The sequence below is a fragment of the Salmo salar genome, chromosome ssa09, assembly GCF_905237065.1.
Source record: "Salmo salar chromosome ssa09, Ssal_v3.1, whole genome shotgun sequence".
Classification (NCBI taxonomy): Eukaryota; Metazoa; Chordata; class Actinopteri; order Salmoniformes; family Salmonidae; genus Salmo; species Salmo salar.
Window position 1 is genome coordinate 150,048,420 of NC_059450.1, and position 17,664 is coordinate 150,066,083.

The following is a 17,664-nucleotide window of genomic DNA, read 5'->3' on the forward strand; positions in this document are numbered from 1 at the left end:
GTAGAGAATGTTTCCGAGTAGAGAATAGAGAGTGTTCCAGAGTTGAGAGTGTTCCCGAGTAGAGAATGTTTCCGAGTAGAGAATAGAGAGTGTTCCAGAGCAGAGAGTGTTCCAGAGCAGAGAGTGTTCCAGAGTGGCGAGTGTTCCAGAGTAGAGAGTGTTCCAGAGTGGAGAATTTTCCAAGTAGAGAATAGAGAGTGTTCAAGTGTAGAGGGTGTTCCAAAGTAGAGAGTAGAGAGCGTTCTAGAGTAGATAGTGTTCCAGAGTAGAGAATGTTCCAGTTTAGAGAGCATTCCATTGTAGAGTGTGTTCCATAGTAGAGAGTGTTCCAGAGTAGAGTGTTCCAGAGTAGAGTGTTCCAGAGTAGAATGTTCCAGAGTAGAGTGTTCCACAGTAGAGAGTGTTCCAGAGTAGAGAGTGTTCTAGTTTAGAGAGCATTGCAGAATAGAGAGAATTCCATTGTAGAGTGTGTTCCATAGTAGAGAGTGTTCCAGAGTAGAGTGTTCCAGATCAGAGAGTGTTCCGGAGAAGAGAGTAGAGCATTTTTCAGAATAGAGTGTAGAGAGTGTTCCAGAGTAGAGAGTGTTCCAGAGTAGAGAGTGTTCCAGTGTAGAGAGTGTTCCAGGGTATAAATTGTTCCAGAGTACAGAATGTTCCAGTGTAGAGAATGTTCCAGAGTAGATCGCGTTCCAGAGTGAAGAGTGATCCAGAGTAGAGAGTGTTCCACTGTAGAGAGTGTTCCGGTGTAGAGAGTGTTCCGGTGTAGAGAGTGTTCCAGAGTAGAGTGTTCCAGATTAGAGTGTTCCAGAGTAGAGAGTAGAGAGTATTACAGAGCAGAGCGTGCTCCAGTGTAGAGTGTTCCAGGTTATACATTGTTCCAGAGTAGAGAAAGTTCCAGTGTAGAGAGCGTTCCAGTGTAGAAAGCATTCCAGTGTAGAGAGTGTTCCAGAGAAGAGAGTAGAGAGTGTTTACAGTGCAGAGAGTGTTCCAGCGTAGAGAGTGTTCCAGTGTAGAGAGTGTTCCAGTGTAGATAATGTTCCAGCGTAGAGAGTGGTCCAGAGAAGAGATTGCTCCTTAGCAGAGAGTGTTCCAAGGTGGAGAGTAGAGAGCTTTCCAGTGTAGAGAGTGTTCCAGAGTAGAGAATGTTTCCGAGTAGAGTGTTCCAGAGTAGAGAGTGTTCCAGAGCAGAGAGTGTTCCAGAGCAGAGAGTGTTCCAGAGTAGAGAGTGTTCCAGAGTAGAGAATGTTTCCGAGTAGAGAATAGAGAGAGTTCCAGAGTTGAGAGTGTTCCCGAGTAGAGAGTGTTCCAGAGTAGAAAGCGTTCCAGTGTAGAAAGCATTCCAGTGTAGAGAGTGTTCCAGAGAAGAGAGTAGAGAGTGTTTACAGTGCAGAGAGTGTTCCAGCGTAGAGAGTGTTCCAGTGTAGAGAGTGTTCCAGTGTAGATAATGTTCCAGCGTAGAGAGTGGTCCAGAGAAGAGATTGCTCCTTAGCAGAGAGTGTTCCAAGGTGGAGAGTAGAGAGCTTTCCAGTGTAGAGAGTGTTCCAGAGTAGATAGTGTTCCAGAGTAGAGAGACCCAAAGAAGCAACTGTAATTGAATACTGTCAGTGTCTGCTGTGGCAAATGACTGTGCATGTTCGCCAGCCTGGTCTCATAGACTAGACATAACATAGTAAATGTATGTCCTGGACCCTCATATTAGTGTGATATGTTATGTTTTGTATGGTTGCATAAAACAGATTACTTAAAGCAAAAACTAAAGTAGAGTGGTTGGTCGGGGGGTTTGCTAGTTCGAATCTCATCAAGGACAACTTAATCCTAAACCTAACCTTAACCCTTAACCCCATCCCCTAGCGTAGATAACATTAGCCAGATAGCTAACGTTAGGCACCTAGCTAGAATTCGTAACATATCAGAGTTTAGAAAATTCGTAATATATAGCACAATTTGCAAATCTGTAACATATTGTACATTTCTTAAATTGCTCTAAACAGCCTACCTTACTTCCCACCTTCCTCCACCCCTTTCTTACTACTTCCTGCCTGTATTACTAGTCTTCTCATTTATTTTAAGTGTAAATGAGAGAGAGAGAGAGAGAAAGACAGAGCGAGAGATCACTTTGTTTCAGTGACAGAGTGTGTCATGTCAGACAAGCCTGTCTCCTGCCTCAGAACAACATAACGGGTCTGTACACTTATTATCCACAGCACTGACACATGCACACACACATACACACACGCACACACACATACACACACACTCATTCATCCATCCAACTGGTAATGGAATCCCTAAATTCTCCCCAAACCCCTGCTTTGACAAATGTATAGAGGTGTGCAAACATCCCCCCACAGACAACCAAACTGACCCACAGATAATTGGTCTTTATAAGCCCTTTCAAATGCTTGCATCACATCACCCATGAAGCTGTGTATCATCAATGCACACCAAATGCTATGACTGACAAAGTTATAGGTCTGTCATCTCCTTTCAGGGGGGAATAAATATACACAGTGAATATGAATAAATAAAGGCATTAAAACAGATGAGTGTGAAATGAAGCAGTTTGAAATGCAGTCATTTCACGCATCATCTTGCAATCAGCTGTAAAGGGGCCGGAGTGCACTGGGAACAGGAAGACACATCACAGCATGATGAATCACCACTACTGACATGTCAATGTGGAGAGAAAGGGGAGGACAGCGAGGAGAGAGAGGAGAGGAAAGGGAGGTAGGAGACACCCTAACCAGTTTACCATAGAAATATAATGTTGTGACTGAGCTCCTATTTTCTGCCCAGTAACAGGAGAAGGATGAAACACGTTTCTAAAGGCTGTTGACAGCCAATGGAAGCCTTAGGAAGCACAACGTGACCCCACAGACACTGTAGTTTTGATAGGGATTCAAAAGAAGAACTACAATTCTCAGATTTCCCACTTCCTGGTTGGATATTTCTCAGGTTTTTGCCTGCCATATGAATTCTGTTATACTCACAGACATCATTCAAACAGTTTTAGAAACTTCAGAGTGTTTTCTATCCAAATCTACTAATAATATGCAAATATTTGACTCTGGGCCCGAGTATTAGGCAGTTTACTCTGGGCACGCTTTTCAATCGAAAATGAAAATACTGCCCCCTATACCCTAAAAAGTTAAGAAACATAATAATACAACCTATGGCTATTAAATAGTGATGGGAAAGCTTTCACTAAATTATGTCGAAAAACAGTTAATTTCTCAGAGCTTCATTATCGGGTTCACAGCACAGTAGTGAGATCTGCTGGTCGGCGATAAACAGCAGCGTGTGATTATCAGAAGAAAAAAAAATTCTCCACTGTTTTCATCCAAACTCTGTGGCACAGTGGTAAGTCGTTGGCTTTATTAGCCTATAATCAGCTGGAATTCCAGGTTGGCATCATACACCATGATACACTTTTTTGCCTTCAGGTTACTATTTTTCCAAAACTGAATCTATGTCGTTATTTAGGACACTTAAGACAGAAGCTTCTACTATACCCAATAAAACATTTTTTTTTACAACAAAAAGAAAAGTGGCGTTTCACATGAATATTTTTTTTTTAAATAGTGTGCCTTCAGCTGGAGTCAACCTCGTACCGTCATGTCCCTGATTGTCCCATTGTTCCCTACTCTACCTGCTAAACTACTGGTCAGCTGAAAATACATGTTCAAAATCCTAGCTATATTTGTAAGTGTGGTGTCCAGTAGAGCTCAATGTTTGAAAGCAGTTTGGAATCAAAGAGAGCACTGGGCCCATGGCGAAATGAGTGTGATCTCACATTTTGCAAAACGTGGTTTGAAAAAGCATGTGATCAAATGAAGCTTCGGACATCACTGGTAATGTACTTCTGATAAAGCGATACACACATCCGCACACTGCAAGAGGATCGAACCATTTTTTTTTCAATTTTCGCCTAAAATGGCATACCCAAATCTAACTGCCTGTAGATCAGGACCTGAAGCAAGGATATGCATATTCTTGTTACAATTTGAAAAGAAAACCTTTGAAGTTTGTGGAAATGTGAAAGTAACCTTCCTGCTGTGTTCTGGTCGAATTGGACCGATTGACAAGTTTTCCCTCTGAAAATGTAGTTAATTAAATCTGATAGTCATAAGATTCCATGACTTTGTCCACACAGGGCATCTGAACACACAAAATACATTTTGATGATTTTCATTAAACTGTGGGTGTTTCATTGAACTTTTGTACAACTGTGGTGTTCCCGGGCAAAAATGACCGGTCATTAGAAATGAATGGGTGAGACTACAATTAGTGTATAAAATTGAGTTCAGGCACATGCCCATTCATCAGATGGACACACTTCCTCTCCCAGACCTCAACACGCATGTGTGTTTGCGCAAACACACACACACACTGTGGTGGATGAATCAGAATTAGTTGGGTAACATAGATAATTAAGATGTTTTATTAGTATAATATGTTTATGTGAGATACTTGTCATTAGAAAGTATCCTTTGGACACTTGTCTTTCAGTTGCACATTTCCCTTAGCTGGGGCTCAGTCACTTGGGCCCCAGAGAGGGGAGAGGTCAGACTTGTTTTTTACATGTCTCTGTTGCTATGCAGAATATCAGCAAAGAGGAGGACAGAATGAAACTGTCTTCATATGTGAATGTATCTTTACCTATTCTTAAACTATGTGAAGGGATGGCGTGATTAATGGGGAACCAATTATTTGTCTCCACAATGTCTGTGCGTAGGTCACTTCTCTCAGTGAGCTTGTCCAGGAGTGGGAACAAGAGGTGTCTTACTGAGGATGGGCCTCTATGAGATAGCACTGACAGTGGAGATTTATGATGTATTTTGATAAGAACGCCTAAAAAGCATTCCAGAGGACATGAGCTAATAGTTCTGTTCAATACCGTACCAGGGAGGGACGGTTCTAGGGAGACCAGACACTGGTCTATATAATGACTCTGTTGATATAGCAGTTGCTGTGTTTTATAGATATCTTTTCATACAAAACTTAACCTCTTACATCTAGACGTTCCGCTAGCGCAACACCTGCTCCAATATCCAATGATATGCGTGGCGCGAATTACAAATTCCTCAAAAATAAAAAAAACTTAAATTTTTCAAACATATGACTATTTCACAGCATTTAAAAGACAAGACTCTCCTTTATCTAACCACACTGTCCGATTTCAAAAAGGCTTTACAGCGAAAGCAAAACATTAGATTATGTCAGCAGAGTACCCAGCCAGAAATAATCAGACACCCATTTTTCAAGCTAGCATATAATGTCACAAAAACCCAGAAGACAGCTAAATGCAGCACTAACCTTTGATGATCTTCATCAGATGACACACCTAGGACATTATGTTATACAATACATGCATGTTTTGTTCAATCAAGTTCATATTTATATCAAAAAACAGCTTTTTACATTAGCATGTGACTTTCAGAACTAGCATACCCCCTGCAAACTTCTGGGGAATTTGCTAACAATTTACTAAATTACTCACGATAAACGTTCACAAAAAGCATAACAATTGTTTTAAGAATTATAGATACAGAACTCCTCTATGCACTCGATATGTCCGATTTTAAAATAGCTTTTTGGTGAAAGCACATTTTGCAATATTCTAAGTACATAGCCCAGCCATCACGGGCTAGCTATTTAGACACCCGGCAAGTTTAGCCTTCACCAAAATCAGATTTACTATTATAAAAGTTTGATTACATTTTGTTGTCTTCGTCAGAATGCACTCCCAGGACTGCTACTTCAATAACAAATGTTGGTTTGGTCCAAAATAATCCATCGTTATATCCGAATAGCGGCGTTTTGTTCGTGCGTCCCAGACACTATCCGAAATGGTAAATCAGGGTCACGCAATTCGTGACAAAAAATTTCTAAATATTACATTACCGTACTTCGAAGCATGTCAACCGCTGTTTAAAATCAATTTTTATGCAATTTATCTCGTAAAAAAGCGATAATATTCCGACCGGGAATCTCCTTTTTGGCAAACAGAGGAAAAAGACCGGGGCAGCCAGTGCACGCGCCTAAGCCCACAGTCCCTTGATCGGCCACTTGAGAAAGGCGATAATGTGTTTCAGCCTGGGGCTGGGATGACGACATTCATTTTTTTCCCGGGCTCTGAGCGCCCATGGAAGACGTAGGAAGTGTCACGTTAGAGCAGAGATCCTTTGTAAAAGATAGAGATGGCAAAGAAGTTCAAGAAATGGTCAGACAGGCCACTTCCTGTAAAGGAATCTCTCAGGTTTTGACCTGCCATTTGAGTTCTGTTATACTCACAGACACCATTCAAACAGTTTTAGAAACTTTGGAGTGTTTTCTATCCAAAGCCAATAAATATATGCATATTCTAGTTACTGGGCAGGAGTAGTAACCAGATTAAATCGGGTACGTTTTTTATCCAGCCGTGAAAATACTGCCCCCTTGCCATAACAGGTTAACCTTGTGACCCATTCTATGTATCTGTGGTTTGTCATGCACGTTGAGAGGGGTGGACCTTGAGTATAAAAGCTCTTTGTATTGAAGGTGTAGTCACCTTTTTCAATGGCATCATTGAAGGTCAAGTGCTTTTGCAAAAGTATCTTAATTATTAAAGATGTAGTTAATTCGGACTGGTGTGTTTGTAACTCTCCTCATTTGGCAATGCAGAAATTAGCCACCACAACACACACACACACACACACACACACACACACACACACACACACACACACACACACACACACACACACACACACACACACACACACACACACACACACACACACACACACACACACACACACACACAAACACACACCTCACTCCCCTTCTTGGCTTCCATGGCAACCCCCACAGGAACCTTTCCCCAATAGAATCTTTCCCCCTCTGGTATATAAAGCTTTTTTGAGGCCTTGCTCACAATTCATTCTGTGGCAGCACAATGACCAAACGATATACTGTATGTGAGGCTCTTGATCATATCTTTGATCATGACACTGGTGAAAAGGAGATAGTCCTTGTTAAACTTAGACACAAAGTAGTCTGTGATAAATAGGACAATATGTTTCATCTGAGTATTTGCTATAGTCAATATAAACCATACATTATGCATTTGTTTTTACTCAAAAACGAGTTGTATGAGCTCAGGTCAATGAGGCCTACAGGCCATACATAGCAAATAGAAGTTCAAAACTTATAATGTTCACAAGAACTTAAGTTGATAAAAAGATCTAACACAACATTAGGTGGTAATATATGTATTATTATGGACTTATAATCAGCTATAATGGGTCAGTCATTTTGGACTGGGAACAGAATTAATTAACATGAAACTAACACAACAGTAGGGTTAATGTAGGAGAATAAAACACATTAGATCTGGTAAAAGATAATACAAAGAAAAATATGATTACATTTTTTTTTGGTCCCATTAACTTTTAAATGCAAGAGAAAGGCCATAATGTCTATTCCAGGTTAGGTGCAATTTAGATTTTGGCCACCAGATAGCAGCAGTGTATGTGCAAAGTCAATTAACATTTGGATTTCTGTTCAAGATGTTGTATCAAGACTGCCCAAATGTACATAATTTCTTTATTAATACATTTTCAAGTTCACAACTTTGTTTTCTTTCCCTGTAACAGCTACTGTATCTTGGACAGTGCAGTTAGATTAACACGAATTTAAACTTTCTGCCCATATCAGATATGTCTATGTCCTGGGATATTGTATTTTTACTTACAACCTCATGCTAATCACATTAGCCTACATTAGCTCAACCTTCCCGCGGGGGGGGGTGGGGACCGATCCTAAAGAAGTTACAATTATTTATTAGACTTTTTCAAATGAAGATGTTCCAATGGTCTGCATCAGTGGCTTGTAGGCTTTACGTGGAAGCCAGGATAAGTTAAATGTGCTTATATTCACTAACGGTCAATCACTGTGAGATCGGCAGTTATTTGCTTGGCAATCACCGGCTGACACCTGGCACCTACTACCATACCCCGTTCCAAGGCAGTTAAATCTTGTCTTTTCCATTCACCTTCTGAATGACACACATACACAATCCATGTCTTAAATGTTTCAAGGCTTAAAAATCCTTCTTTAACCACTCTCCTCCCCATTAACAAGTGACATCAATAGGGGTCATAGCTTTCACCTGGAGTCACCTGGTCAGTCTATGTCATAGAAAGAGCAGGAGTCCTTAATGTTTTGTATACTCAGAGTATATAGTCATCGTGAATCATTGTGTATTTATTCCTTGTGCTATTATCTTTCCATTTATTCCTTGTGTTATTATTTGTCTATTTATTTTATTTTATAATTCTTTCTACCAATTTTCTAGCTTTCTTCTCTGCATTGTTGGGAAGGGCATGTAAGTAAACCTTTCAGCCGTTGTTCACAAAGCTCGTCAGAAATACAAGCTGATAGTATTTCATCCTCATAAAATAATCTGAACTGAAATCTTATCAGAAACATATTGGGTTGTTTTCACAGCTTACTATTTCCTTACAACAGGTCAAACTGATGTCATTTGTATATTTTTGCACGTCATTTTTTTGTTTTGTAATTGCATTTTCTTTCCTCCGAAAAAAAGTGAAAATGACAGAAAACTTAACCAATGTCCACTGTCCTCTACACCCCAAAGAAATTCAACCACTTCCACTCCCACCATTTTCTGTCTGTGCTCCAGCTCCCTCTGATCTCATCCACAACATGGTCAATACACATTCAAACACAACCAAGAACACACACCTTGTAGAAACACAGATATTTCCCACAAAAAGACAAACACACTGAGTAGTTTAAAACAACTGACACAACACACAACACACAACAAGGAGAGGAAGGTCATGTTTTTGGGGACGTTCTTCCACAGAGTCTTCATACACATCACTGTATCTTGGCAGCCCCTACACACACACACAAAAACACACAGACACACACACACACACACACACACACATACACAAACTCTTAATAACGTTGATAGCACGTAGCAAGCCTAACATTAATATAGCAGTAGGTGAATTAATAACAGATTAATTAATAAATAGTAGATGAACAAAAATACGTTTGCTGTACATTTGGCCAATGAAAGACTTTTCACATTTAACCCCACCAACTTGTGACAACCAAAATATGAAGTTGTTGCTTTTAATATGCGAAACATAATAATAATAATAACAAAAACAAACACTTTCTTTATTTTAAAATATTTTAATAAAGTCAATTTGTTATTCTGTTTTCTGAAAAAAAATGAGATAACAAAAATCCAGTAATTTTTCGTTTTTGAAAAACCGCAGCAAAAACGAAAGACTGACCATTTTCACTTTTCTGACGTTACTGTTTTACATTGGAAATGCATTGGCCACGATATACACCACTACAGCCTCAAATATCTCTCAGCAGGATCACTGAAGAGAGAAGAAATCAGAGAGGGTGAGTGTTGGTTTGTGCTGTGTAGCCTATTCATTGTGTTGTTTTTAATTAACCTATGCTAAGTGTGTGTCTCTTGTACTGTTCAAATGGCCAAGTGTCCCTTTAAATCCACAAGTCCTCTGTCCTGCTACAGAACCTTGCTGCATAGGAATTAATGTTTTGCCAACTTGCCAGAGAGAAGGTGCTTCTTATGAATAAGATATATGTATGCAACACACAGATGCTTTTAATATCGCCGATTGATTTAATATGCTTCAAGTGAAGGATTATTATAAGAGGCATAGAAGAGTGAAGTTTATAGGGAAGGCGACCAACAAACGGTGTGTTTTTATTGTGAAACAATGAATGGCTTGACAGGGAGCTTTTGTTTGCATTAAATCCGATCACCATCCCTCTCAAACACCCCAAGGACCTCATTCATTTTTAAAATAGTTAAAAGAGGGACTGCCCAAACAACAAAATTCTTACCACCGTTTTCTGGCTGTTGTTGTAACCTCTTGTGAGGTTGTCTTCCGTTCAACCAGTGGAGGTGACAGAGGGGCACAGCAGCACGAGGGAGCGTCTTCCACCACCACTTGTTCTGTTGTATCTTTCTCCTCAAACCACAGCACAAATAACTTCTTCAAATGTCATTATTCACTGTAACAATGTGGCAGAATACCCCTGGGGTGTGTCTGACATTCAGCTAGCTTGTTACATAGACTGTGTGTGTGTGTGTGTGTGTGTGTGTGTGTGTGTGTGTGTGTGTGTGTGTGTGTGTGTGTGTGTGTGTGTGTGTGTGTGTGTGTGTGTGTGTGTGTGTGTGTGAAAATAATAATTTGGGGGTTTCTTATATTTGCTTGTTACACACGTGTGTAATGGAAGTGTTTATTGCATATTCCAACTCCCACCGAGACACCAGCAGGCCAATTAGGGTTAAGTGCTTTGCTCAAGGGCACAGCAACAGATTTATCACCTTGTCGGCTCCGATATTCAAACAAAGTGACCTTTTGGTTACTGTCCCAACACTCTAACCTCAAAGCTATGTGTGTGTGCGTGTGTGTGTGTGCAGCCTATGTGAGCGTGCCTGTCTGCTTGCATATGCGTGTTTCTCTGTGTGCTACTTGATAATGGTGATATTTGGTCTCATACGTTAGCTATGATTGGCTGTTGTGGCAACCCATTCTTTCACCAGACACCGTCAGAAGTGTTTTGTCTTTCTTTAGACAAGGGAAAGTGGTTGAATACTATTTGTGTTTGTTTAGGTGTGTGTGTGTGTGTGTGTGTGTGTGTGTGTGTGTGTGTGTGTGTGTAGGCCTGGCTCGCAGTCAGCGGTCCAATTCATTGTAAAGGTGTTCGATGGGGTTGAGGTCAGGGCTCTGTGCAGGCCAGTCAAGTTCTTCCACACCGATCTCGACAAACAATTTCTCTATGGACCTCGCTTTGTGCCTTGGGGCATTGTCATGCTGAAACAGGAAAGGACCTTCCCCAAACTGTTGATACGAATTTGGAAGCACAGAATTGTCTAGAATGTCATTGTATGCTGTAGTGTTAAGATTTCCCTTCACTGGAACTAAAGGGCCCGAACCATGAAAAACAGTCCACAATCATTATTCCTCATCCACTAAACATTACAGTTGGCACCATGCATTGGGGCAGGTAGCGTTCTCCTGACATCCACCAAACACATATTTGTCCATCTGACTGGCAGATGGTGAAGCGTGATTCATCACTCCAGAGAACGCGTTTCCACTGCTCCAGAGTCCAATGGCGGCGAGCTTTACACGACTCCAGCCGACGCTTGGCATTGCGCATGGTGATCTTAGGCTTGTGTGCAGCTGCTCGGCCATGGAAACCCGTTTCATGAAGCTCCCGACAAAAAGATATTGTGCTGACGTTGCTTTCAGAGGCAGTTTGGAACTCAGTACTGAGTGTTGCAACCAAGAACAGATGATTTTAATGCGCTATGCGCTTCAGCACTCTGCGTTCCCATTCTGTGAGCTTGTGTGTCCTACCACTTCGTGGCTGAGCCGTTGTTGCTCCTAGATGTTTCCACGTCACAATAACAGCACTTACAGCTGACCGGGGCAGCTCTAGTAGGGCAGAAATTTGACAAACTGACTTGTTGAAATTGTGGCATCCTATGGCGGTCCCACGTTGAAAGTCACTGAGCTTTTCACTAAGGCCATTCTACTGCCAATGTTTGTCTACGGAGATTGCATATCTGTGAACTTGATTTTATACACCTGTCAGCAACGGGTTTGGCTGAAATAGCCAAATCCACTAATTTGAAGGGGTGTCCACGTACTTTTGTGTATGTATAGTGTATTTCAACTGCACAGGTAAGCTATTTCCACAGATACAGCAGCCATCTAGTTTGTGTTTTATTTAAAGTCCATGTAGATGTGGTATAGATATCCTGCCTGCCAGTTTTATTCATTCTGCCTCTAAGGTCATGTTAGACTTGACTATCTGTCTGGTCAGTGTAGACCTAATTAATCCAGGATTTATCCACTATCACAACAAGCAATCACCCTCTCTAATTTTAGACATGAATATGTTCCGCCCTTTCAGCTGAGTAATCTGTTGTAGGAGAAGAGGAAGGCAAATGTGGTAGGTGTGTGTGCACGGCTGTCTAGTGTTGAATGAGTCAGAGGGAGATATTTGATCACCCCCCCCCCCCCCTCTCACTGTGCACCCCCTCACACACTCTTATCCTGATATCAGCTGAATTCATCGTGTCATTAATAGCTGTCGGCCTCCCTCACTCCCTCCCTCCTTCTCTCTCCACTCCCTCTGCCCTAGTTGTTCTGTGCTTGTTGAAGCCGGTGACTATCTTTGGAAAATCTTGAATGCTTCAACAATCTAATGGATATGTAACTATATCAATCATCTCCTGTTATTACTGAGTGATAGCGTGTGTTTGTGTGACTGTGTATATTTCTGTTTTGACTGTGTATATTTCCATTGTGACTGTGTATATTTCTGTTGACCTCCACATCCTTCTGTCTGTTTTCACCTCTCCAGACCTGAACGTGTTACCATGGTGACCACTCACACACACATCACCCTGTCACTCCTGCTGTTCCACATTCTCCCGGCCACAACGACTCAGGTTGATGACCTCATCGATGACGTCATTGTCGCCACGAACCGTGGCAGAGTCCGGGGCACTCGGCTTCCCGTGCCAGGTGGTGGATATGTCAGGGCATTCCTGGGAATTCCATATGGGAACCCCCCCATTGGGGAACTGCGTTTTCGCCCTCCTCAGCCTGCAGATGGATGGACAGGGGTACTACACGCCACACGCTACCCCAACTCCTGCCTCCAACCCCAGGATACATTATTTCCTGGTAGGGATATGATATCAAAATGATGACATAGACCTGTATAGTAAACTGGCATAGATTACATGAATGTACAATATATGTTTGTGTGCCTTAAAACCTGTTGATGTTAGTGACAGTCTACAGTCATTGAGCACGGTTACATGCACGTAATAATCTGATTATTGTGGATAATCAGATTAATATAATAGTTAGATTAAAAGATTTACATGGTTTTCAAGAAGAACGATCTCCCTAATAATCCTGTTGACATGGACACATCTGAAATCAGTCTACCTGATGGATTCTGATAAATTCAGAAAATCGCCAGTCAAAATAAACGTTCTACCACAGCGAACATGTTATTTTTGGGAAGCATGTTTGATTCTGAGTTCAGTCATATACAATTTGTATGTGAAAACTACTTCTAAGATGCGTACATACAGTTGTTCCGAACTCACTTCACTCACGCTAAAGAGGGAGGCTCTCGGCTGGTGCTGGCACATGCACAGATCAAACACACTGCTGGAACACTGATTAAGTTATTTACATGTCATAATAATTCAAAGATTGCTGAGAAAACCAGGTGTTTTTATCAGCTTATGCTTACTTACATTTTGACCTTATGTCGATTTAAGATAAACAGAGTAATGTGTTTACATGACTATTGCATAATCTGGCTACGGCCATAATCAGTTTAATATACAATTATTACTATGCATGTTGTCGTGGATATTGTAAAATAAGGATCTGAGACAAAGTCAAACCAAGATCATTTTTTTCTGAGCTCAGAGTGAATAACAGGACATTATAATGGGACAGTTTCACACAGTTTCACAAGGTTAGTCACATACTCAGTTATGTGGACGCATACAATTAAAAAGTTGTAACATTTAACATTACATTTGGTCTTGGATTCGTTACCAGTTTTAAACACATATTGCAGCAACATTTTAGCATGAGAACAAGAAACAGAATCAGTACAGTGACTAAAACAATGGCTAGACACAGTTGCATGATCCACCCTCCAAACGCGGAGACTATGGACAGTCAGGCTGTCTTTCCCACACAACCTTTACCTATAATACACAAGGTGGCCACCAGAAAAACCACAGTAGGGATAGGGGGATTACTACTATTACCAGGATGTGAATAAACATCACAGAGTTTGAGGGCTTTATACATCTTTTAAAATGTCATGTTGTCTGGTCTCTTTTGGGGATAGGTGATAAAGTGCAGGAATGACATCACACTTAGGGTGTGATTCACTCCCAGATGGACCCCCATATATGAAACTCCCTTGTTTCCCCCTTGAGGAGCAAACCCACAGACCCAGCATGACCTCTCACCAACTGTTGCTTTAGCCACCAAGTTGGCTCTACTCAGAAAGAAATTGGGCTGTTGTTGGGCTGGGGGGGGGTTCCTTCAATGCCCTCCACTACCACTTCTAACTTCTGGGCCTATACTCCAGGTCTGCATCCGTTCCTTAGGCTCGGGACCTTCTTCTACAATGACCATCTACTTCTGGGCCACTACTCCGGGCCGGCGTCGGTCCCTTTGGCTCAAGACCTTGTCGTGGAAATTCGAACCGTAAAGAGAAGAGAGACTATAGATTCTTCAAACAACAACTTTATTGTAAGATTTGCAAAAAAATGGAGCGGATAACAATCGCTGGAGTCCAACGAAGACATTTGGCTCTCAGCTTTCATGAGAAACTACAACCTCTTTGTTTTACGTGACAGTTAGCAGATGTGTGGAAACAGGGGCGGAACATAGTGTAAAAGGTGATCTGTTCCTTCCTGAAAGTTTCCTCACAGCTAAGTTCCTGCAGATTGTGAGAACAGGATGTCACATGCTGCGGTTGCACCCAAACGGCTCCTATCTGTACGCCAAGACTTATGACTAAGTCACACAAGACAAGTTTGTATCAGTAAAAAAAACACGAACAAATAACAATAGACAATTCTCTGTGTAATTTTCCCCGCAACATTTTTCCATCAGTAGGGTCTCTTGCCCAGGCAGAGTCTTTCTCAATTCATCATCATCGGTTTGTGGAGTGTGTTCTTCTGGCATCTTACCAATAGAGAAGCTGAGTCATTGCTGCTAAGACACACAAACACAGACAGACAGAAAAGAAAACGGTGCAACGCAGCCATCATACCGCTCATGAAGGAGAGGCTTTCTGTCTTAGAGAGATGAACGTACTTTGGTGCGAAAAGTGCAAATCAATCCCAGAACAACAGCAAAGGAACTTGTGAAGATTCTGGAAGAAAACAGGTACATAATTATCTATATCCACAGTAAAACGTGTCCTATGTCGACATAACCTGATAGGCCGCTCAGCAGGGAAGAAGACACTGCTCCAAAACCGCCATAATAAAGCCAGACTAAAGTTTGCAACTGCACGTGGGGACAAAGATCATACTTTTTGGAGAAATGTCCTCTGGTCTGATGAAACAAAAATAGAACTGTTTGGCCATAATGACCATCATTATGTTTTGAGGGAAAAGGGGGAGGCTTGCAAGCCGAGGAACACCATCCCAACCGTGAAGCACGGGGGTGGCAGCATCATGTTGTGGTGGTGATTTGCTGCAGGAGGGACTGGTGCGCTTCACAAAATAGATGGCATCATGAGGAGGGGAAATGTGGATATATTGAAGCAACATCTCAAGACATCAGTCAGGAAGTTAAAGCTTGGTCACAAATGGGTCTTCCAAATGGACATTGACCCCAAGCATACTTCCAAAGTTGTGGCAAAATGGCATAAAGACAACAGGGTCAAGGTATTGGAGTGGCCATCACATAACCCTGACCTCCATCCTGTAGACAAGTTGTGGGCAGAGCTGAAAAAGTGTGTGCGAGCGAGGAGGCCTACTAACCGACTCAGTTACACCAGCTCTGTCAGGAGGAATGGGCCAAAATTCACCCAACTTATTGTGGGAAGCTTGTGGAAAGCTACCCGAAATGTTTGACCCAATTTAAACAATTTAAAGGCAATGCTACCAAATACTAATTGAGTGTATGTAAACTTCTGACCCACTGGGAATGTGATGAAAGAAATAAAGGCTGAAATAAATCATTCTCTCTACTACTATTCTGACATTTCACATTCTTAAAATAAAGTGGTGATCTTAACTGACCTAATGACAGGGAATTTTTACTATAATTACATTTCAGGAATTGAGTTTAAATGTTTTTGACAAAGGTGTATTTAAACTTCCGACTTCAACTGTATATACATTTACAATATATATATTTACACTTTTATTTAACTAGGCAAGTCAGTTAAGAACAAATATTTTTTTACAAAGACGGCCGACCCTGGCCAAACCCTGCCCTAACCCGGACGACGCTGGGCCAATTGTGGGCTGCCCTATGGGACTCCAGATCACGACTAGTTGTGATACAGCCCGGGACCAAACCAGGGTCTGTAGTGACACACCTTAAACTGCTGTGCCACTTGGGAGCCCTCACATGATCACCTACATGTTTCACACGACCTAGACACCCTATTGACTTTCATAGGGAAGATAGAGAACACAGTTTCACAACAATCTTGATAAGAATGAGATTGGGCAAGGACCACAAAGCCCCTATTCTCAACATCCCAATAATGGATAGGCCAAGCTACAATCCAGTGGGATTTCTGATAACCTCCCTCTCGGAAGACACAAAAAGATAAGGTTTCCTTGGGAGGAACCCTACCTAGACTCACTGGATTCTTACAAATATTTAATTCGTTTCAGAAACCACCTGCAGGATGAGCAGTGCACCCTCCCCTCACTTTGTGGTCTACTCACAGTTTAGGGGCAGCTCTCTGTCTCTCCTTCTTGCCTTTACGAATCATAATTTGACCTAATGATAAATTATCCAACCTAAATTTAGAATGACAGTCCTTAGTGTTTCACGTTGGTTCTATCACTTTAATTTAAGACCCTCAACTTAGCACACACCGATACTGGCAGAATGTTCATTTATAGTGATATATAGTATATTCATATTTTATTTCTAGCATTACATTTTCTCATCACGGCCACCATTTGTGCTAATGACAGATTGGAATCTCAATGCATTCTTAGTCTAAATTACTATAAACTTCACAGGGTGCATACCTCCACAATCAACCTGATACACCAAATAAACCATTTTAGACAAGCCTAAATCAATTAAGGGTACGGTTTACCACCCCCCTCCTTCACGGTACTCATTCTTCGGGCGTGTCTTTACATTTTCTTCCTCAGACAGCTTTACAGTTCATCTTCCCAATGGCACCCATGTTCAAAGTGGATGGCTCTTCATAATGTCCCGTTTTCCCAAGCATATGAATCTCTCACCTGAGCCGCCTTTGTCCTTTACGGTCCATTATGTCTCGTCCATCCTCCTGCCAGTACACCGGCAGCATGAGATAAGTTTGTGTGAGATCTCTCTTCATGCTCACTCCACGACGACTCATGTCGCACTCCTGAGAGAAAAGGCTTTTGAGAAACGGCAGTTGATAGCTTCAACTTGATGATGTGTACAGGTTGCTGGTTCAGACTCAGGTCTCACGGTAGAAGGACAGGGCCATAGTGAACGCATTTTTTTATCCATTACTTCAGGCAGTTAGAGTTGAAGTTCACACTGTTCCCAGCAGAATTATCCCTTCCATGCATCTAGATACCATCTGTGGTCACCTTTGCCATAACCTTGAGAGAGGACAGAACAGAATAACAGTTTAGTGTAGGGCATTTCTGATTCAAGAAATCCAGACAAATGATTTACTGTATGACAAATGATAAATGATTCAACATTCTCAATACAGATTTCTAAGACAAATGTCAAAAAGAATAACAACACACCATTAAAACCATTTTTGCAAATGTGCTTATAGTCCCTTATCATATTGGCAACCTCACCGCAGAGTTACAGGGTCAGGGAGTTAGAG

At 41.5% G+C, this 17,664-nt stretch overlaps 1 protein-coding gene across 2 annotated transcripts in view; it reads left to right on the forward strand.

Annotated features, from left to right (window-relative positions):
• The first annotated feature begins 9,343 nt into the window (after positions 1-9,343).
• LOC106613213 (cholinesterase) overlaps positions 9,344-17,664 on the forward strand; it is a 31,091-nt gene continuing 22,770 nt past the window's right edge. For both annotated transcript variants that reach the window (XM_014215253.2, XM_014215250.2), the window contains exons 1-2: positions 9,344-9,435; positions 12,442-12,767. In XM_014215253.2, the coding sequence (XP_014070728.1) occupies positions 9,356-9,435; positions 12,442-12,767 (406 nt within the window). In that variant the 5' untranslated portion in view covers positions 9,344-9,355. The remainder of the gene's footprint in view (positions 9,436-12,441; positions 12,768-17,664) is intronic.